This window comes from Phyllobates terribilis, unplaced genomic scaffold (genome assembly GCF_046119375.1).
Source record: "Phyllobates terribilis strain yellow unplaced genomic scaffold, ASM4611937v1 Scaffold_4__5_contigs__length_816908805, whole genome shotgun sequence".
Lineage (NCBI taxonomy): Eukaryota > Metazoa > Chordata > Amphibia > Anura > Dendrobatidae > Phyllobates > Phyllobates terribilis.
This window is the reverse complement of record NW_027362764.1, coordinates 277,903,049-277,927,213: the sequence shown is the minus strand read 5'-3', so window position 1 is coordinate 277,927,213 and position 24,165 is coordinate 277,903,049. Positions and strand designations below refer to the sequence as shown.

Genomic DNA, 24,165 nt, shown 5'->3' with positions numbered 1-24,165 from the left:
AATTCTCATGCATTTTGTATGAGCCTTAAGCGCTTAAACAGAAATGTGTGATAATGCCGCACAGTGCTGAAATAACTGGAAACTGATATTCCTTGTGAAAATAGCACAGACATTGTCAATCAAAAATGATACATTATGAAGTATTAGTTCTGGGAAAATTTACATTACAGCCCTACATGCTTTCATCCTCAGTGAACAGTGGAATATAATTCAGATTGATCCTTTTTGTCGGAAATAAAAATCTGTTATTTCACACAATATGTAGGAGACAACTGCAAATTTTAGTCGCTAATAGGATGAATCCAGGGGGAAACAAAGTCAAAGACAAAGGAAAATAACTGTGCCCAATTATAGATATTCCATTGATGAATGAAATAAAGTTAGGGTTTGAATGTTTGAATGTTTTCTTTTTAATGAAGAGACAAATATATTTACGGGAATTCTAGGAATTAAAAATACATTCAAGAATTACCAAATTGGACAAGAAGGTACATAGCTTAGTAAATTTCGTCATGGCTGCTAGAGCGGGTGAAATAAGTTTTGAACATGTCACCAATTTTCTAAGTAAATGTATTTCTAAAGATGCTATTGAAATGAAATTCTCAACAGATGTTGGTAACAACCCATCCAATCCACAAAGGCAAATAAATCAAACCATAGATGTCCATAAATTAAGTTATGTGTAATAATGAGAAATGACACAGGAAAAAAGTATTGAACTTGCTTACTGAAATATATTTAATACTTCGTATAAAATAATTTGTTAGTGGTGATAGCTTCAAGACGCCTACTGTATGGAGAAACTAGTCACATGCATTACTCAGGTGTGATTTTTTTCCCATTCTTCCACACAAACACTCTTCAAATTCTGAAGGTCCCTTCTATGAACTCTGAGCTTTGGTTCCTTCGATAAATTTTCTATTGAATTTAAGTCAGGTGATTCGCTGGGCCATTCTAGCAGCTTTATTTTCCTTCTCTGAAACCAGTTTAGAGTTTCCTTGGCTGTTTGTTGGGGATCATTGGCTTGCTGAAATGTCCACCCTCATTTCATCCTCATCATTCTGGTAGATGGCTGCAGATTTTTATCAAGAATGTCTCGGTACATTTGGCCATTCATCCTGCCATCAATTACATGAAGTCTGCCAGTGCCATATGCTGAAAAACAGCCCCACACCAAGATGTTCCCACCTCCAACCTTCACTGTTGGTATGGTGTTTTAACATGGTGTGTATTATGGCATCCAAAGATTTAAATTTTGGTCTCACCTGACCAGACTATATTCTTCCAGTATTTCACAGACTTGTCTAAATGTTGTTGAGCAAACTTTAAATATGCTTGAACTTGCTTTTTGCTCAGCAATGGAGTCTTGCATGGTGAGCATACATACAGGCCATGGAGGTTGAGTGCATTACTTACTGTTTTCTTTGAAACAATTGCACCTGCTGCCAGTTATTGGAATACTAACAGTGCACATATGATATATACACCTCCGGATTCCAACACATGGAATATATGTCCATACCCCCGTACAATCACTGCTAACTTCACGATAACCCAAGAAAGATTATTAGCTGCCACGACCAGTCAAGTTTTATAAAGGCTGACTGGATGCCTGGTTCTAGTTCTGGTAGCATATGGCTCCAGGCGCAGTTTACAGAACAAAAGGAACAGAACTATTACATTTTATATTTAATGCAGAAGGGTAGGCAGTGTTTATAAATATATAGAAAAGATTTTAAAAGGGAACAAAACAATACAGAATATACAGTTGCATAAAATAAAAGGATAAACCAAGAAAACTTACTAGACCTGTCGTCATAGCACTGACTTCAGGTATATGAAGTGAGACACAGACAGCACGCATAGTGGACTGTGCCTCCAAGTACTGACATGCCCAAAAGTTGGCAGTTGCCTTTTATTAGCTCCTAAGTTACACCCACAACCCTTCCCATTATTACTCCTTTTCAGTTTCAGAAAATTATGAGATTTCCTAAAATGACTATATCTTTGCTTCGGAGGGTCGCATGTGGTCGATATTGACGTCATATTTTGTATCATGATTTTATCTTTACATAGAGACCAAATACGCCAGGTGTAGCCTCGTCTATCAGGTCTGTATTCAATTGACAGGATTCTGGTCATCGTGCTGCGACTTGAAACTATGCTTTGCATTTGCTACTTCATCATGTTTCCAAAAATATGATTTTCCTATCTATTGGATCGACGCAGTTCATGCAAACCTCCCTTCTTACTTTTCTGGTGAGCAGACAGGGAAAATCTTAAATCTTTACGCTTCTAAATCTTCGGAAATCTGCTCCACATTCCTGAAGCAGGGCCTCACATTTGTTTAGCCATTGGCGATTCTATGGTTACCTAATTCCAAAGGAGAGGGTCAGCTGAACAGAGAAGAGTGCAAGCTCTTCTCTCTAATCTCTGAAAGCATTTTACTTTTCTCCATGACACTACTGATTCCAGGTCTTTCTGCAGGTCACCACAGGTGGTCCTTGGCTCTTGGACAACTCTGCTGATAATTCATTTCACTCCTTTGTCTGAAATCTTGCGGGGAAATACCTGGTCATGGCTGGTTTATAGTGAAATTATGTTCTTTCCACTATCAGATTATCACCCCAACAGTGCTCACTGGAACCTTGAGTAATTTAAAAATTCTTCTGTCAATGCCATCAGTATGTTTTCCAACAATAAGGTTGAGAGAGTATTGAGTCATCTCACTGGCTTTACCCATCGTGAAATGTTTCTTGTGTGGCACCTTGGTAATGAGACACCTTTTTATAGGCCATCAGTGGAACTAGCTGATATTATTTTTCACTGAGTGGCAGGATTTTTTCCAATTATTGATAAATTTCAGCTGGTGTCATGACTTTCCATGTTTTTTTGCACCTGTCTTGATTCATGTGTTCAATACTTTTTCCTTGTGTCATTTCTCATTATTAGTATTCCATGTAACTTAATTTATGGAGATCTATTGTTTGATTTGTATGGATTGGATGGGTTGTTACCAACATTTGTTGAGAATTTCATGTCAATAGTACCTTTAGAAAAATATTTACTTAGATAATTGGTGACGTGTTCAATAAATATTTTTTCCACCGCATGTCCCATATTCAGGGAAAGCTTTTTGCCAATGATTGGATCCATTGATTTTCCAATGATTGTTTATCTCACATTCTAATGAATGGGAGATATACTACTGTACAGTATTTTGCAGTAGCCAGTAAGCAATGTGCGGTACTGCTTTGTTCCATGCCGTACATCTCATATATCTGCCATTTCTGGAGCAGATTTGAAGAAAATCAATAGGGAGCTGAGAGTTGGGCTCTCAACAATCTCATATTAATGACCTGTACAATGGATAGGTCATCTCATCAATTGTTAAAGGGGATGTCTCATCTTGTTAAATGGGTAAAATTGCAAAGTGTTTGAAAAAACAAGCAACTTTTTATTTTACCTCTTATTAAATTTCCTTTCAGTTTTCAAGAATGGAGAGATTGTTAATTCAGCTGTGTACTGCTCATTGTCTAGGTTGCTGGTCACGTCCACAGTATATCAGAAATGGACAGTTTTATAGGCAAGGTCTTTGCTTTAGAGCTTGCAAGCATTGGTTTGCTTTGAAACTGGCCTGGTTACTGGATTCAGCCACATTCAATGCTCTTCCACTCCTCTGATGCTGCAAAGACAAAGCTGTCTCTGCTTGCGGCATAGGGGAGTGCAAAGATTGGGCAGTCAGTGCGACCCTTCCTTTGGTCTGAACTGTTTATCATAAGGACAGCACCACTTTCCTGAAAAAAAGGAAGGAAGAAAGCACATAGTAAACCACAAAGTCTTAGACAATCCCTTTAACATGGATGAGAATATAGAATAGATTTGATAATGCATAATGGTGTGGACTAAAAGTTTTTAACTTTTGAATTATTTTTATTTCTATTCATATATTATTGTTGAGTTGTGTAGTGTTTTCTTTGTCCATGTATGATACAGGGGGACCTATTAATCAAAGTGCTTTACCAGATTTCAAGTGTAAAATACTTTGAAAAGTCACAATTTTTTTTTACACTACTTAAAGATGCGCAACATTTTTGCAACTTTTAGCATTTCATGAGTTTGGCCGAAGAGGGCAGAAAATGGGCTGGGCGTGGAGTGGCTACTCCTAGCAAATTCTTTAAATGTTATGTCACTTTAAAGGTTTAACTTATGCCAGAAATGTACTCTAGTGTTTAGATGAGCTGAATTCATTAAAGGGCATGTGCTGTCTTTAAAAAAGGTTTCCCACTACTGATTTCAACCCCTTTCATATTTCATCTTTATAACAATCAGTTTTCGAATATACTCCTATTACAGGCCCTGCTCCAGTAAGCTCATCTCTATGTGGGTGATATAGTCATCTGTTGTGATTCTGGCTCTGAGACTTCCTATCTGGAAACTGGAATTGGACAAATTGAGTAGTGCAGGTCATTGGTGGGGCAGGGTTGCCTCTCAGTCTCAATGAGTAACAGCAAACTGAGTTTTCTTGCTCGGCCAGACTTCACTCTCCTCCACAGCCTGGACCCTGCTGATGCTTTGGAGTGCCGTGTCTTCAGCTGATAAGTACTGTGATGTTCTGCTTTTTGTTAGAAAGTCTATCACAGGACTTGTCAGCTGAAGGGATGGCACTTCAAAACTTCAGCAATATCCAAGCAAAGAGGAGAGTGAAGCCTTATCTGAGCTCAGTCAATCGTGGTGGTGCAGACTGACTCTAATGAAGCTTTGAAGTTCCATCCCCTTACCTGACAAGCCCTGTGATATGCTTTTTATTGATCAGCAGCACATCGTCAGCTGAAGACACAGCACTCCAAAGCATCAGCAGGATCCAGGCAGAGAGGAGAATGAAGTCTGATCTGAGCATATGTGCTCAGACTACTATTGTCACTCAAAAAGGTAGCCCCGTCCCCACCAATGACATGTGCTACTCAGTTCATCTGATTCCAGTTTACAGATCAGAAGTAGCAGAGCCATAATCACAACAGAAGACAATGTCACCCACATAGAGATGAGGTTACAGGAGCAGGGTAGGTAATAGGAATATATTAGAAAACTGATAGTTAGGAAGAGTTAAGACATATAAAAGGGGTGAAATTAGTAGTGGAAAAACCTCTTTTAAGACTAGAGTGCAAAACAGCAGTCTTAATGAATCAGCTCCAGTATGTCCAAAGGAACAAATCAAGTTTCAGCTTTTATTCTCTAAAGAATTTCTGAAAATAAGAACTGAAAGCTGGTTACCATGGACATTTTCCCTAGAGTTGTTCTGATAAATGTTACTAAATTTGATGTATACACAATTTAAATGCATTTAAGTAAATTTTCCTGCAATGAATTTAAAAGCATTGCCCGCACTCAGGAGTCATATTATCTGTGCTAAAAAGTAAAGGGTCTGCTCACATATTTTTATGACTTGACCTGCAATGTGGATACAAACTGTTTAACTCAGCGTTAAAATGGTATAACAGATGTCAGTGAAAATGGGTTCTGTAATGAACACAAAGGAACCTTTTGAGCTTTTCCAATAAAATATGCGGATCCCCCTGAACTTTCTACTAGATATTCTGTCCATGTCTGGGTCAGACTTGTAGGGAGCATTTGTGCATTGGCAAGGCTTTAAGCACTCTACAGCAGCCTCCTGTGTGTTAGATTGCGAAAATAATTGTAACATCAAACTAAGGAGGTGTAATATTAATTTATTAGAACTTTTCCATATTAACTAAGGAACTGAGAAAAACTGAACAGACTTGGACAATTTCTTAGTATAGGAAAATAATGTGAAATATATATCATAGAGTTAACTGTTAGGAAAAGCTGATGATGTTATTTTATAAGAAAATGACGGCAGTGTCATCGATACTAAACTATTAATAAAATATGACTACATATAATGCATTTACACAGGTTCACATAATAGTTAATATACATTTAATTAGCTATAATGCTTTTCTGTGCCAATTAACACACAAATGACAAGATCTATTTTATCGGTACATCAGTCTTTGAGTAGAACTTCTAAGTTGATACATTAAAGTTTTTTGTATATAGGCCTAAGTAAAGACAAATCTTTGTGTACTTTACAGGCGTTAAATGCTATAGGAAAAACATTCAAGACAGAATTAAAGAAACAAATTTAAATACTACTTGGTGTATCTGCAACATAGTTCTTTGACATAGTTTGCAAATTGTAGTAAAATCCTTTAATTTGAATTTTGATTTGTGTATTCATTTCAGATTGCCAATCGCTTTGTTCTGCTGGAGGCAAGCCCCCGGCAGAGATGTCTTTAGGTGACTTTCTCATGCAAAACACATAAGCGCTCAGCCGAACGAGCTCTCTTGTGTATGAGAGAAGGCCAAGATAACTGTTGGCTGAATGATTGGCTGAAACATCGTTCAGCTGACACCCATTAAATGTTTATGAGGGCCTTAAAGGGAACCTGAAAGCTCATACATGCTCCTCGAACCATGTATCAAACACTGGCTGTATGATTTCAGCCAGGTATGTTTGACTCTGAAATACTGCGAAGTTTCAGAGAAAAACATGCTGCAAAAAACACCGGGAAACAAACAATGTAGGAGACTCTTCAGAAACGTGGGCCCAGGTGACTTCTCCACACCTGCTGACAATGACTGAAAAATCTCTCCATGTGTGTAAAGAGAGAGAAAAGAAAAATACAGACACCACAGAAAAAAACAATACCTCAGTATCATGAGAATTTAGAAAAACTTAATCTACTGTGCAATGTGTGTAATGTCCCATGAGGTGTTTAAATTAATTTGGTCATTGTAATAATCAGGACAGGGCAATGATTGAATATATAGAACTTTTTAGGGCAAAGAAACAACCATATGTCCATAGATAACATCACAATAATATATAAAAATAAAATCTTTTATTAAATACAAGAGTAGGTAAAAACATGGGTCACATTGTGGAAGAGGTGACCAACTTGTCAGGAGGGATAGAGGAATCCAAATTAATTTTATATTGCATATATTTTAGGACAATAACAAAAATAATGTAGTTATGATTACCAATATGTTGTAATGGTAGACCAAATATTCCAAACAAAACAAATCTATGTGCCATGGTAAGTATAAATATATTACAGAATGTTCAGTAAATTTATTGGAGGAGGCAAACTGGAGTCAATAACATGCATTATATATACATACAATGATGGTAACTTATAAAGTTATTGAAGTTAAACTTCCAACAAAGATCTTCACCTGCTGTGATGGGGCCCACCCCGACGCGCATTTCGGCATCTGCTTTTATCTTGGGGCCAGAAAGGGAATTTGACTGCTGATACGTGCAGCTCGATCTACAAGCAGCATGTATCAGGCTCTGGCTGTATGATTTCAGCCATGTATGTTTTACTCTCAAGTGCTGCTGCGTTTCAGAGAAGGAAAGTCACTGGGGACCAAGCCGTGCAAAAGGCTAGTCAGAAAGGCAGGTCCCCAGCCGCTTCTCTATACCTGCTGCCAATGACTGATAGGCCTCACTGTACTTGTATAGGGAGAGTCATGTCAGTCATCTTTCTGACTAGTCTCCCATGCATATTGTTCCCCAACTGGCTTTTGAAGTATGTTTTTCTCTGAAACACCGCAGTGTTTCAGAGCCAAACATACCTTGCTGAAATTATACAGCAAGTGTCTGATCCACGGGCAGCATGTATCCATTGTTAGGTTTCCTTTAAGGATAATCACCAATGTCAACAGTATTGCAATCTACCCCCTTGCCTCTTTCCTTTTTGAAACCTCCCTAATGGTGACAATTAGGATTCATTCATCTGTTGACCTCTATTTGAGGACTGCCATAAGTCTTTCAGGCTCCATTGAGTTAGGCTTCCACTAGGTGGCACTGGAGTTTAAGTGCTTTCTCTCTGAAGAGGGAATTTGCATATTTAATTTCCCTGAGGAGCATTTCACGGCTTATAAGTCTTCTTACACAGACATATAAGGCATGTCACTCTCCACAAGGAGAGATGATACCCCTTAAACTCCAGGCTCCATTGGGAATTTTTTTGCCTGAATTCGGTATCTGAGGACTTATAGCTGTGTACAAACTTACATTACTGATATGCATATGTGGTGCCCGTGAGGGTTCAGTCACCACAGTGGTACTGCACCTCACCTGAGGTGTGGCATCTCCTTCTCTCAGGTAAGGAGGAAGTACTGCCCGGGACCCCCACACCCGCATTCAACACTACACTACTCCAGGCCAGCAGGAAGGGCATTATGCACTTCTTCTGCTGCCCTGTCCCTGGCTGGAGTAGGGGGGAACCAAGAGAGGGGGAACCAGTAGTGGGTGTGGGTCGAGGACGTAGAACAGGGGAGCACGTGAATAGGAGGAGTATAAAAAGGGGAAGCCATCTTAGGGTGGCAGTGCTGTGCAGTGAAGTGAGTAGTAAGGAGAGGAGGGGAGCAGAGTCTCTTCAGGAGCTCTGCTCCAGAGTGGGGCCTAGTAAGATGGAGGCCCAGGAGTGTGACAGGAGTCAGGGAGGAAGGCTCCGGTAACAGAAGGAATCCCAGGGGGTACGGTGAGTGCAGGACGGCACCCGTATGCCCGAATCTGCCAGGTGTCAGAGGGATCAGGCCGCAGGAAGGGAACCGGTCCCTGGACCAGCCGTGTTTCTGCAGGTCTCGGCTGGAAAAACCGGAAGCTTCTGCACTTCCATGGTGCAGTTGGCACAACCTCACCCTAGTCGCTGTGAAGGGCTCCAAGTAGATCCGGGAACTCCAGGTTGCCCAGAGGGATCTGAGAGTACCCGATTGGGACTGTGTGTGGGGGAGCGCAGGGCAGGAGGGAGAAGACCCAGCGCGGGAAGTCGGCCGAGGAAGGAACATAAAGGAAGGGGGTCTCGTTAAGTGCTTCTAAAATACCTGAAGGAGTGCTGAACCCCTGCCTGGCAAACGCAGTGCTACGCGGGAGTCTGACACCTGGACAGTGTACCCGAGGAACCTAAAAAGAACTGTGAGTAAACTCGGATGACTGCACTCCACTGTCTCTGTCAGTTATTTCCATCACGCTACCACGCCTGCACTACAACGCCCAGCATCACCATCTGCACCTACACTGTCCCGGGGGCCCGCTCCACCTGTGGGGAGCAGAAACATCCCAGCTGCCATCCCATCACCCCCGGAGGTCTGCAGCAGTGCCAGTACTCATTACCGGGAACCACAGGTGGCGTCACGAGACAAACTGTTAACAAAAACCCCCTTTTAAAGAGTGACCCCAGAGGACGGGCCCGGGAGCCGACTGCCGTGACATCCCAAGGAGGTAAAGGCCCGGGTACAGAGTCCCTATATTCCCCCTGGGTGAGTCACATATTATAGAGAAACATGGCAGAAATCCAAGCTACCCAATTTATCTGCCTCCCAGCATCGCTTCCATGTTATGTCTCCTCTTGTCTCTTTCTGACCCTATTTTAAACCAATCCCTAAAATGTCAATAACAAATAACATTTTAAAGCAAGTAAAAACGTTTAAGTGTATATACCTCAAAGTACAGTAGTACTCTCTAAATTGGCATATCTTCCTTTAGTTTCCCTTAATATTGAAATAATAATAATAATGAATGCTATCATTCTAGTTGCCATTTGGAATATTTTTCCCACAGATTACATCTGATTGACGGGGGACCAAGCAAGAGGATACTGCTTATTATTAAAGGAAGCAAAAGAGTATAGAGACATTATCACATGGGATCGCAGCTGCTGCTTTCTGTGAGGTAAAACACGTTCTTAAACAGGCAAGGAAATGTTTTTCCTTACAAAAACCATCAGCTGAAATACCATGCTGTAATGTCTGTATACTCTTTTGCTTCCTCCCCTGCCCAGGAGATGTGGTATGTTCAGACTATGTTCCTGTACAGTCAGACACAGCCATTACACAGTACATAGCAGGGGCACATTTTTAAGATTATCTCAGCACAGGAACATTTTTTTTTTTATTGCATCCAATTGTGGAGCATATTATTATTCCAAGATCTATTGATTTAAATGTACAATGTTCCAGGGAAAACCCCTTTAAAAAGTAAAAGTGCTGCTTTGAATGATCTATATTTGTTGTAAGAGTCCTTTAGTAATTAGCAGTGTGATTTTCTGGGACCGCATCTAGTCATATGTAATGTGGAGTACACTGGCAGTAAGTGTTCAGTTTTCTTGTGGCATCACCACTTGAAAATTCATTGAGCTGTAAGTGTACTGTAGAACAAAAAGCATAAAAGTGGGAGACGCTTTATAGACTCTCTCTATTCTTGCAAAAAAATGAGAATTCTGGACAGAGGACAACCTCTGAATACAGCTTCCTGCAGAGAAATTCACCGGTGAAATAAGTGATGGATTATCCTTTGCTGATAAGACAGATTTTTTTCAGACACCCTGAGAAAGGTGACTCTTTGATTGGGTTGAAGTGGGGGTATGCAGCTATGTCACTGCTTAGCTCTATAAACTATAATATTAAAAAGGTTTAAACCACAGATGAGCGGATTGCTTGAAATTTGAATTTGCCTGTTTTGCCAAATTTTTCCTAGAAATGCGATTGAGGGATAATTTTCAGTTTGATAAGTATATTCCACTTACCCAAGAAAATTTGGATATGGAAACCAACTCTGTTGTACAAATTGCCTTTCTTGAGCCCAACTTATTCACGTTGATCTCTGACTGACCACCAATGTACATTCCGCTAGATGTCACAGCTGCAGGGCATTATGGGTAAGCCAGCACAGCCACGCAAAACGACATTAGCCTCCTCACTGATGCTTCAGCAGTCTGGGAAATAGTGGCTATCAAATTTTTTCTTTTGCAGTTCTTGAATCCCATAATGCTTCAATTTGCGTGGAGCCACAAGTTTCAGGAAATTGGACTCAAACTCAATCCTCCATGGATTGATCTGCTCATTTCTAGTTGAAACTCAACTTTTCACAAAGTTTTTCTCATAGACATGAGATTGTTGTAGACAATTTTTGGGTCAATTCGGAGGAAAGAATGAAACGTATTACTTTTGTGCACGACATTTCTTATTAGCAAGTATTGATTAAATGTATTTGATAAAACAGAGGCACAGCTTGCTTAGAAGTTCTGCTTAATTTAAGGCCTCATTGGCAGAGTAGCACTTATCACCCATCTCATTACTTGTAATAAATCCTATGCTTGAGCAAACACAAGCAAAGGGCAAAGAAAAGGGACAACAATTACAGAATCAACAATTACATCAGACAATGTGTCAAAGCCAAACATAGTCAAATTAGTTCCAAGTTTCACTTGCCATTTAAAAATTAACTTTATAATGTGCTCTGAAAATGCTTTCAAAGGCATCAATCACTTTGACATGCCATTGGCAACAAAGCACATTTGTCTTGAGAGAGTGGTAACTGTTCCAAGGGCCTTATTAATTAATGAGTGATAACGGCCACCACCTCTAGAACCCTGCCAACAACTTTAATGGTGGTGTTTCATGAGCCTCAGTGGGATCTGCAGCTTCTTGAATGGGATCCTTGGAGATTTACAGAGCTGGAACACCTACAACATCCAGTATTAAAGAAACCAAGCATTTAATCTGTTTCCACTTGGACTACAGGGGATTATTCAAATATGCCCAGTGAGAGTGCTGATAGACCCCAGAATAATACTTTTTTTTAAACATAAACAAATTGAAGGGATTATTGTGCCTTTTATCTCATAATCAGATTCAGCAGCCGAATGTTTGTTATTAGAAACAGTGTAATTTTAGTTTGGAACAATCCACATTGTCGTGCATGAGAAACATCTGTGTGTTCTGGCCTGATGTATACAGTATATGTCTTAGCCGTTCTACAAACAGATATCTGTTGGAACCTTTAAGAAAACAATAAGTGCATGTAGAGACATTTGTAAAGAAGATTTATTATTATTCACTGGCAAATTGTTAGATTTTTAAATCCTTGGTTTATTTATTTTAAAAAGATATTTGTACTGACGGCAATTTAGGATGTCACTGGTTCATTTGAGGACTTTGTAGAAAGAAAGACTCCAATTGAAGTTACAGCAGATACAGATCAAATAGCAATAATGGATATACAATAAGTATTATATATAATGAAGTCTGTGAAATGTTTACACATCAATGTCATTATGTTGAGAAGCGAAGACTTGCATCACTTTACACTTCAAACTGGAGGCCAAGCCTTATTCACATATTTAATATCAATGATTTGTACCTTCGTCTGTTGGCAAAATGTAGAAGCATTCCTAATGTTAGCAGGATGTTAAAGGGAATCTGTCACCAGATTTTTGCAAACTTACCTGAAAGCAGCATATTGTAGGAGACTCTGATTACAGTGATGTGTTACTTATTTTACTGGGTGCAGCCGTTGTGACACAATCAGAGTTTTTAGATGTAGCATGTAGCAGAGCTCCGAAAGCTTCCCCCGCCCACACCAGGCTCTCAGTGTTTATAGTCTATTGAAACTAAGAGGCTCATCAGAGGAGGTACGGTCTGACTAGGGCTCACATGAGCTGTAGTCCAGGCAGTGATAATCTCCTGCCGATAAAATATTCATTGTATTGAAACAACAACACACAGTTTAGTAAATGACACATCCCCGACATCTGTTTCTTAGCCCTTACCTCGTGCTTTCCTCAGATTATATAGAAAAAACCTGCTGGCAGATACTTTTTAAGAAAAATCTTTATCAATATGGAGTGTATGCAAAATATTACTGCTAAAAGGGGTGTCCAAAGACAGAAAAAGTTGTGTTGTTTTTAAACATAATAGTGTTCTTTAATTATAAAATTTGCACCCATGTCAAGATTTTACACCCATGTTACTATGTTGGAAGCTTTACTGGCTTAATTTATTAGCTAAGCCACACCCCTTCTTCATCATGCCTGATGCTGAAAACAGATCAAGGAGCTTGCTTACTGAGCTTGTGCTGCAAGCTCTCCTGAAACAACAGTTACAGTTCTCCATAGAACTTTATGAGCACCAACTGTCATCTCCTTTCTCAGAAGCAATAAAATATGCATTGACTGAATTTACCTGTGAATTGAGAATTTTGAGAATGAATGATAAACTCAGGAGAAGAAAGCATCAAATTTCTCTAATACGATATATTATAATGTTTCTTATTTTCATGTGTACTGTTGATTTATGAAAAAAGATATAGCCATGGTTATATTTTGTTACTCCTAGTAATGAACTAAGCAAGTCATTCAGGATCCCATTTGTCTCTGCATCAACCATTGTGGGAAAAGGGTCTGAAATAACTAATTAACTGAGCCACATAACAAGCCTCTTTTATCAAGTCACTTACACAATGAGAGGGCCAAAGCTCTCTGCCTTTGAATGAAATCCAACACAGGCTGAGAGGGATCCTGAATCAGGACTTTGGTAAGCTTATGTTCTATATGATAAACATGCAAACAACATTTTATGTCACTGAACATATAATTTTAAAGAGGACAGTCACCTGGTCAAAACTGACCAGTTTGTGCCCTTATATTATCCCCATTGCTCCCCTGAGTATTCCACTGCAATCTGCCATATGGTTACAGAGATATGGGCCTTTTTATTCATAGCTAATTTTAATGCTCTTTAGCAAGGGGGTGTTGGTTACAGACTAATTATGCAGAGGAGCCAAAAGACATACCCCAGAGAATCCTGTGACCAACACCCCATTGGTAAAGACCATAAAATTATCATGAAGTAAAAAGGCCAATATCTCTGAAACAGGATAGGGCATCAATGTACGATCTGCCGGGGTCCCGCTCGCGGCACCCCCACCGATCAGATGTTATCGGTGCCGGTGGCAGCGGCCGCCGGCCAGAAGTGCTCACCTGCGTGGCTCCGCCACGGTGTACTGCACATCCGCCTTCCATTCAATTGAATGGGAGACGGATCTGCAGTACACCGCGGCGGCCACTACCACTTGACGGCGGAGCCCTGCAGGTTAGCATCTCTGGCCGGCGGCTGCCGCCACCGGCACCGATAACAGCTGCCGCGTGCGGGACCCCGGCTGATCCTATATTGATGCCCTATCCTACCGATAGGGCATCAATGTAAAAGCAGTGGACAACCCCTTTAAATAAGAGCAAAAACTGACGTCTTTTGACCCGCTGACAAGTCCTCTTTAAATGTCCTACTTAACTAATACACATATCAATATAAGAAAGGGTTTTTAACAGTTAGAGTATGAAAGCTGCATAATGCCCTATTTCAGAGGGTAGTAAAAGAAAATAACAATGTAACCTTGATAAAAAGGCTGGATGCTTATCAAATGACAAATGACATTGAGGGATGTAATTAAAGGAATGAATGATATATAATTGATTTGAGGAAGGGTGAATATTAAACGTATGTATAAAGCGTATGTAGCAAATCTGAAATTTGCTAAAATGTTTGCTGCCAGTGACAAAGAAGGAACACCATGACATCATGACCACTGATGTTCTACAATCTGGTTTAGTTACCTGGCATGAATACAAGGCATTTTCTAATTTGGCCTTAAGCATGCATTACATTACTTTATTTGCTTTGGCAGCAGCTGCTTGGCACTAGTTGCTCCATTAACATACATGTATATAATCTCATAATATGTCTAAGAAATTTTATCAGTTAATTCTAGTTTTACACAGTGCTTTACTTTAATAAGTATCGTGGACAGATATCAGGATTTAAAGTGTATTTTCATGACTATGAGAATTGTACATTCACACTGAAGGCATCAAAACTATAAATTAACACATGTGGAATTATATAGTTAACAAAAAAGTGTGAAACAACTGAAAATATGTGTTATATTCTAGGTTCTTCAAAGTAGCCACCTTTTGCTTTGATGACTGCTTTGCACACTCTTGGCATTCTCTTGATGAGCTTCAAGAGGTAGTCACTGGAAATGGTCTTCCAACAATCTTGAAGGAGTTCCCAGAGATGCTTAGCACTTGTTGGCCCTTTTGCCTTCACTCTGCGGTCCATCTCACCCCAAACCATCTCGATTGGGTTCAGGTCTGGTGACTGTGGAGGCCAGATAATCTGGCGTAGCACCCCATCAATCTCCTTCTTGGTCAAATAGCCCTTACACAGCCTGGAGGTGTGTTTGGGGTCATTGTCCTGTTGAAAAATAAATGATGGTCCAACTAAACGCAAACCGGATTTAATAGCATGCCGCTGCAAGATGCTGTGGCAGCCATGCTGGTTCAGTATGCCTTCAATTTTGAATAAATCCCCAACAGTGTCACCAGCAAAGCACCCCCACACCATCACACCTCCTCCTCCATGCTTCACGATGGGAACCAGGCATGTAGAGTCCATCCGTTCACCTTTTCTGCGTCGCACAAAGACACGGTGGTTGGAACCAAAGATCTCAAATTTGGACTCATCAGACCAAAGCACAGATTTCCACTGGTCTAATGTCCATTCCTTGTGTTCTTTAGCCCAAACAAGTCTCTTCTGCTTGTTGCCTGTCCTTAGCAGTGGTTTCCTAGCAGCTATTTTACCATGAAGGCCTGCTGCACAAAGTCTCCTCTTAACAGTTGTTGTAGAGATGTGTCTGCTGCTAGAACTCTGTGTGGCATTGACCTGGTATCTAATCTGAGCTGCTGTTAACCTGCGATTTCTGAGGCTTGTGACTCGGATAAACTTATCCTCAGAAGCAGAAGTGACTCTTGGTCTTCCTTTCCTGGGGCAGTCCTCATGTGAGCCAGTTTCTTCGTAGCGCTTGATGGTTTTTGCAACTGCACTTGGGGACACTTTCAAAGTTAGCCCAATTTTTCGGACTGACTGACCTTCATTTCTTAAAGTAATGATGGCCACTCGTTTTTCTTTACTTAGCTGCTTTTTTTTTGCCATAATACAAATTCTAGCAGTCTATTCAGTAGGACTATCTGCTGTGTATCCACCAGACTTCTACACAACACAACTGATGGTCCCAACCCCATTTATAAGGCAAGAAATCCCACTTATTAAACCTGACAGGGCACACCTGTGAAGTGAAAACCATTTCCGGTGACTACCTCTTGAAGCTCATCAAGAGAATGCCAAGAGTGTGCAAAGCAGTCATCAAAGCAAAAGGTGGCTACTTTGAAGAACCTAGAATATAAGACATATTTTCAGTTGTTTCACACTTTTTTGTTAAGTATATAATTCCACATGTGTTAATTCATAGTTTTGATGCCTTCAGTGTGAATGTACAATTCTCATAGTCATGAAAATACAGAAAAATCTTTAAATGAGAAGGTGTGTCCAAACTTTTGGTCTGTACTGTATATTTTTACTCTATACAGTATGTACTCTATATTACTCTATATATATTTTTGACCTCAAAGTTCCTCGCTTGTATTTATTCCTCAATATTCCCATCTTGTGTACTGCACTTTATCACTGAACATTATTTACTTCGTTTTTAAAAAAGTAAAAATTCTGCATTAATAGACGTCACAGGATCCAGTTAATCTGGCAATGAATGTTAACAAAAATGGTCTGTTGTACAGCAATGCTGATACTGCAGAATGGGTATTTATTTCTATGTATGTTTTAATAGTTTTGCTTCTCATTGTTTAGCAACTTCAAATAATGATGGTTTTCTTATGTATCTTATGTTTCTAACAAGTTTATAGAATTATTTTTGTTTGTAGCATAATGCATCAGTTATTTTTTAATACTAAATCATAACACATGCTCTCAAATTAAGGAACACTTTAAAAAAATGTTGAAATTGGTTTCCTTTAAGAAAACGTATAAACTTATGTTAGTATCATTTCCTTGGTGTCCGCCATAAGTAAATTAGATGGTTTAAGTTACAGGGTCGTTTCACTACAATAACATTGATGATCCATTATTAAGATGGGCCATCAATATCAGATTGCTTGTGGTCTGAAACACAGCACCGGCACCGATCAGTTGTTCTCAGTACCGGTGGCGACTTCATGTAAGGAGATCCGGTATTGTTCACTCATTTAATTAGTAGTGGATCTGCTGTAATCCACAGCAGCATATAAATGATTAACAGAGCTGTTCGGTTCAGATTCTTCAGCTGTTTAGTGACAGATCTTAGGAGCCTATCTGGAGTACCTGGCAGAGGCGACTAAATAGTTGACAGAGTTATACTGTTCAACTTCACCATTGCTTACACCTGGCTGCCTGAGAACAGCTGATCGATAGGATTGTATGGGGTCAGACTGCTACCAATATTATATTGTAGCTGCTTTTAACAATCCCTTTTTGGATCAAAGGGTCCCAGGATAATAACTGATCACAGATTGACCTACTGCTTCCACCAATAGCGATGGTTTGAATTTTCTGGGGAACCTGGCAAGAAGTGTTTCTTCCTCTTTTGCGTCTTTTTAGGGGTAGCAAAGCATTACACAGTGCCCATTAAAGATTAAGAAGGCTTGGCATAATGAGATCTAGTTATTGTCTCCCTCTATTATTGTTTTTGCCAAATAAGAATAGAAAATTATCTTTAATTATTGTCAAAAACCTAGTCTTACAGACTTACGAGCTAAGCACTATGCATGAACTTACAAAGATGGAATATTACTGTGATATTCTCTTCTTTTGTGCTGTCAGATTCTTCGGCAGCCATCAAACCACTTCTGTTCTTCACAAGTAATGACAAAGCTTCAGCCACAAATAACACATTTGCTCTATTAAATAAATGCATCTAATTGAATGCAGGCTCTTTGAGAGTGTGGGTCACAAATCGTGCTTCCTATTGATGCGCACATGACTTTTCTGCATTTACATACAGATTTAAAACATGCATCCAATAATTTTGAAATGTCATAACAGGACATTTAAAGCGGTATACCAGGATAGGTGATGACTAGAGATGAGTGAATATATTTAAGTGCAATTGAATTTTCTTAAATATTACAAAAATCTGCATTCACCAAAATGCTGATTGTTTTTTTAATTCATTTCTGTGGAAATTTGGCAAAATGGTAGCTACTAGCTACCATTTTCTAAACTGTAAAGGACCATCTTAAGGTAAAAAAATTTTTAAAAATCTTTACCGTTTACATCTCTGACCTCTCCGCTCTTCATTGTCACCCGTCCAGTCCTCGTCGCATCTTCTTACTGTCACTGCAAGTGCTGAAATCCCCATGTATGTTCAAGGTCACATAGTGACAACATGGGGATTTCTGCGCTTGCGGTTGTGATCAGAATATGCAGCAAGGACTGGATGGGTGATGGTGAGGATCAGAGGATCAGAGGGGCTGGAGAGATGAGTGGTCAGCTGAGTATAAGAACTTTTGTTTTTTTACATTATACATTTATTATGCTCTGGGGTCTGGGCTGACCCCAGGGCATACCAAGGGACATTAAATTCATGGAGAATTACTTTTCTGTGAATTGAATTTTCTGGGAAAATACGTGCAAACGTTCAAATTCGTACTTTGTCTTATCTGCTAATCTCCAGTGAAAACTTCTAGATCAGTGTATATAGACTACACTTTCTGTAATCTGCTATCTTGGTCAGTCCCATAGACTTTGAATAGAGTGGCATCTGATATTTGTGACCCCCCACCTAATTTCAACGGGTGACACAGTAACTCCACTATAGTGATCAGTGGCTGGTTTCAGCTATTCTGCAGATAAGTAATAATTTATTATAACTAGAACACCAGTAAATAAGATGTATGAGATTATAAAGGGTCTGCACTTTTGTTCTGAAACTACCACACATGGGCTCTAGTTGGTATTAGATTATTACAATTACGAAACTGAGCTGCAATCCTAGATACAACCAATAGACTCAAACCAAAAGAATATTTTTTTCTCCTAATCTCAGTTAACTCATTTATTCTCATTGTGTAAAAGGTCTGTTTATACTGTATGTTCAGTGTTTTGATATTTTAGGTTAATAATAACGACAAAAAATAGCAGAATAAAGAACTGTAACACACAGGACATAATATACACAGAGATCTGAAGACTGCAGATTTATTTGTTGTGTTTCAGTATTTCTGGATTATTTCTTAATAGTTTCATTATTTACATATAAATATGCTTGTTACGTATGTTTTTTATATTTAGGTCTGGAAATCTCTTGGGATGGAGACAGTTTTGTGGAAGTAATGGCAGCCCCTCACCTCAAAGGGAAACTATGTGGTCTATGTGGTAACTACAATGGACATAAGCGAGATGATCTCATAGGTAGTGATGGGAACTTCAAGTTTGATGTGGATGATTTTGGAGATTCATGGAGAGTGGAATCTAATGAATTCTGTAACCGCCCTCGTAGGAAGACTTTACCAGAGTTATGTCAAGGGACAGTTAAGGTGAAACTCCGAGCTCACAGGGAATGTCAGAGGTTAAAGTCCTGGGATTTTCAAAGCTGCCATTCAACAGTTGACTACGCCATGTTCTATCGGTAAGTTACATATACCCATACTTTTTCTTGCCATATGACTTTTAATGTTGCTATTAATTTATGTTATGGGGGTACCTCATTCCATATACAAACCTTGGCTCCTGTAGAACGTTTTTTTGAAGAAAGAATGGGTATTAATCAGCCAACAAGTGGTTGGTACAGGAACTTCTTGTACCAACTGAATTTTGATAGATTATTCCTGCAAGAATATATGTTAAAAGGAACCTGTCATGTCCCCAAGCACTAATAACCTGCATCTATAAGGTTAATTTGCAGGTTAATAGAATTACAAAGCCATCGAGCCATCTTGCTGAAAATGCGACCACTGAGAATAAATGAACGTTATTCTTTTTCGGAGCTGTTGGCTTTCAGTCATGAAGGCGTGCCCGGAGCAGCTATAGTCACCGCTTAGTAGACAGTGAACAATGGCTGTAAGCACTCCCCAGCACTTTGATTAACAGCTGTCTCCAGCACATTCATGCAGACTGGGCTGTCAATCAAAATACCGGGGCATACTTACAGATGTCCCTCACAGTGCAGTGAGTGATGGTCACATGCCTCTATGACTGAAAGCCAGCAGCTCCAGGGAGGAATAAAGGTCATTTTCTGCCTGTGGCCAAATTTTCAGTAATATGGCCATGCATTCAATAAGGAGTCTAGACAGCATTGTAATCCTATTTTTCTCAGGATTAACTCTAAATATACCTGTAGGAAACTAGTGTCTGGGGACATTCTAGATTTCCTTTAAGCACTTTGTACAACATATCTGTTAATCTCACAATTATACAGAGAATGATATGCCAATGGAAAATCTCCTAAGTAAATGTGGACAAGCTCATGCACTTCAATTGGTAAATGTATACCAAGATTATATCCTCCTTCCATACAGTTTGTGGGAGTATGATGAAATTCTGTAGTTTTAACTGTCTTAAAAAGACTAATCAACTAAATTTCATTTCAACTATACAGAAAGAAAGTACATACCCGATTTCAGGCAACTATGTGATCACAATCACATACATGTCCATTTTGAGAATAATGACAAGCCTGTGGCAGAAACCATACATTCATATTAAACTATGACACTTTTTTATTTGAGTTTTTGTATGAGAATGATGTCTTATTTTAGGTCCTGGCAAAGCCTAGTTCTTTAGTGAGCAGCACAATCATTAAGTGGCTTTCTTTTCAAACATCTATCATTCTTTATTAATTTCAGAACTTTTCCTGTACTAGTTTTCATGGCCGGTATTGTGTTACACTATGAAGTCCTAAACCCCACTTCAAAAACCATGTTCTGTCTGAGAAAAACTGTTTTGAAATAGGATTTTGGTGTTTCCACGAAGCATTCACGGCCTCCATTATTAGGCAGATTTCCACAAGTCTAGTGTTGGCTTTAGAGATGCAAATGTTTCACATCGTAATAATTCACCTCAAAAATATTCAGTAGGGTATCACGTTGCTTTTAGGACCTGTAGTTATTTATTACATCACTTTCCCAAGGAATACTTCCTTGTTTTCACATTAATCTTACTTGGCCACTGACTTACGAGATTTTCATCATTGGCACAATCTAGTTTTTCCTTTATTGCCATAAAAAGGACATGCTTAGCTTTCTTGGAGCAAAATAATGATGGGTAGATGAAAGAATGAAATCCGTTATGGTTTTTCAATGCCACAGGATATAAGCGGAACGTGCTATAAAAATGCAGTATAATACTGCCATTATTACAAATACTACAACTCATATCATTATCCAAACTTTTAATGAAATGCTAGGTTTGTATCAGTGGTATCATTCTTAGGATTTGATTAATGCTATTTGTTTAACTGCTTTGGAAAAGAAAATGTCTTCGTTTTATTTAGCTCCGTTTGGTAACAAGTACCAGTCCTTCCAAAACACGCGCAGTACTGCAGCCCAATTACTTCATGGACGTCTATTTCCTTACTGAAGCTTGCTTCTGGTAAACCTCAGAGTATTAGAGGAGACAGCATCATTTATGCTGTACTAGATTTCAAAGACAATTCTACGAAGAAATATATTCTAGTTAAAGATTTTTTTGCAGGACTAAACAATGATGGTCTAGCATAGGTGTTCTGTAGGTGGGAGTCTGACCACCTGGATCACCCAATCATCAGAATTAAAGATGGCACAGTAGCTCATCTGTATAACTATAGTGATAAAGAGGTTATCTAGTATACTGTTAATTGATACTCATTTACCCTGATATGTGAAAATGTACAAAATGTCCATGTACAATCCTCACTGTAGGTAGAGTACATTCTGTGTGCTGCCGTCCTGTTGAGTCTATGGTGTGCTTGTGTTCTGTGGTGTAAAGTGTAAGACACTGATGAGATAGCAAATAGATTCTTCTGTATCCTAGACACATAAAGCTGTATTAAACTTTTTAAAAAGCTCTGCATAAAAATCTATGTCGTAAATCAGTGGAGAGCCGGGTCCCGAGACTGAACACGTTCCTGCCGATCACTCAAACTTCTAGGCTGAAGTGCTCAGCTAATGAGCATGCACACAGCAGTGTACTGATCCATTGACTTTATATTTTACCCCTACACCTCTGTAACAACACTCATTATTATGTCTTACCTGGTAAAGTGGATATACAAAATCTTTGGTCCTGTTGAGCAGATCTTACATGGCACAGACAGGTGGTGCTGGTGCACCGGGCCGATGAGTTAGTAATGCAGCAGTACGGGAGATTTAGATGAGCTGGTGTAGAGAAACTTGAATAGAAGACTTGGAGGTAGTAGAATTGAACAGAGGAACTGCACTAGTGGACACTTAAAGGTAGCAGAGTGGTACAGCAGTAATGGAGTAGTGAAGACCTGGATGCACTGTACCTAGTATGTAGAAATTCACAATCTGTCCAGTTTGTTATTGTTTCACTATTATATTGTGTTCAGCAGTGGTTGTGTTATTATCAGCTGCACCTGAAAACCTGTCATATAGGTCTACTACTAGAATACTGTCCTAGTGTGTAACACATTCCGGTCGTTATAGGCAACCATGACTTCATGTGAACACGTTTAGTTCTGTAATTCACACACGTAATGTTTTAGTAGACACAGGGGAAGTGTAGAAACAGCTGCTGTATTTTTTGTGTCTGAAATTACATTTCTCCAATGTAATACTTGTGAAGATGTTCTACAAGCTTTTACATTATCACCATATGGGAGCAGATAGTTAAATGTGAGTGAGCATTAAAGGAAACACTCTAACAGATGTGAATACTTAAGACACATCCTGACAATGAATGTTGTATCTACTGTGAATCATATCGTATCAATTAGGGCAAAAAAAAGATGTTAAGAAAACATACCACCATGCTTTGCCCTCCCACTAGGTAACATCAGATGGTATGGTAAAAACGTGCAAAGTACAAACACAATAAGAGGATGTTTCTTTCTAACTATCCCCAAATGTTACATACAGTAACTAGATGCTGCCTACTAAGAAATGGATTAGTAGCAAGAAAACTCGATCACAAACTGAGTTCCAATGTGACTGTTCCTCAGAATTATATATGCGTAAACTAATCCCATTTGTACTTAAGATAACAAATCTATTATTATGGTTTTGCATTTTTAATTCACATGCTCTATCAATTATGTTTAGAGGGGTTGTCTAGATACTCTAACGAAATTTTGACTGAATAGTTGACGATTTCCAAACAAGATACTCATCTATGAGATGCGCTACAAATGTCTTTCACCCTGGCAGCCCCACCATCTCTGTGTTTTATATGGATATTCTATTGGTTATGATACACACTGTCTAATACGTTGTTATCCTGAAGAAGTGCTGCCGGGAAATTGAACATTTCAATTGAAAGTAGCATAAGATTGATCCGGCACTATCAAAAAAACCTTGTTCTCTCGTGACTGGGACACACCCCATGACTAATGGGATCTCATGGTACTCAGCTCCGAGAAAGCAATTATAATAGTCTTCATGAAGATAAGAAAAAGAGTGGCACTCACCATCGCATGAAATCAATCCTTTATTTCGGACACACTAATGGCTCCAACGAATCCTACACAACAGTGTCCGCCATATTTAACATAGATTAGATCTGCTTGAATACAGAGCATTATGACTCCTAATACAATAAGTTAGTTTGTTCTAAGTAATAACTAGCCAAGGAGATGATTCTGTGGGATGATATTACAATTGGTTGTAAGCGTCCAGTTTGGATGAGATCCTAAAACGGCATCCTTTACTTTGGATATGGGGATGTCTTGGGTGAATGTGCAGAATTGTGTAATTTATAGTGTATACCTATAATTATAGCAGTAAAGAAGTAATATAATAACATAGATTCTTTTCTAATTTGCTAAGTATTGTACTGGTTTTCTAAATTCTCAGTATGGTTTATAGATTTTAAAGAGGCTCTAAATATATTAAACTAAGCTTATAATTTAGCAGAAATGAAATTCAACAAATCAGTGAAAATCTATAAATATTATGCTTTCCATTTCTTACAGTTTGATGATATGCAGAACCACAAACTGAAGTGATGTGTTTATACAAATTCCCACCGCAATACAATGAATTCCCCCCAAAAATGCTTTCTGCTCCAAGTTGTGATGAATATCAGCTCCCCTAAGCCTTTGGTAGTCAGAGCTAATCTATAGTGAATAAACTTTACATGTAGAATATAATGCTGCAATATCAGTCCAGACTTGCCTGCTCTCTCTTCTTAAACGACTTATATACACATTCTGTAGGGTTCTTAAAGAGTAACCGGCATTTTCATTTT

At 39.0% G+C, this 24,165-nt stretch overlaps 1 protein-coding gene across 3 annotated transcripts in view; it reads left to right on the top strand.

Annotated features, from left to right (window-relative positions):
* Positions 1–24,165, top strand: part of BMPER (BMP binding endothelial regulator) — a 383,271-nt gene that overhangs the window by 284,791 nt on the left and 74,315 nt on the right. For all 3 annotated transcript variants that reach the window (XM_073678264.1, XM_073678266.1, XM_073678265.1), the window contains one exon: positions 19,054–19,390. In XM_073678264.1, the coding sequence (XP_073534365.1) occupies positions 19,054–19,390 (337 nt within the window). The remainder of the gene's footprint in view (positions 1–19,053; positions 19,391–24,165) is intronic.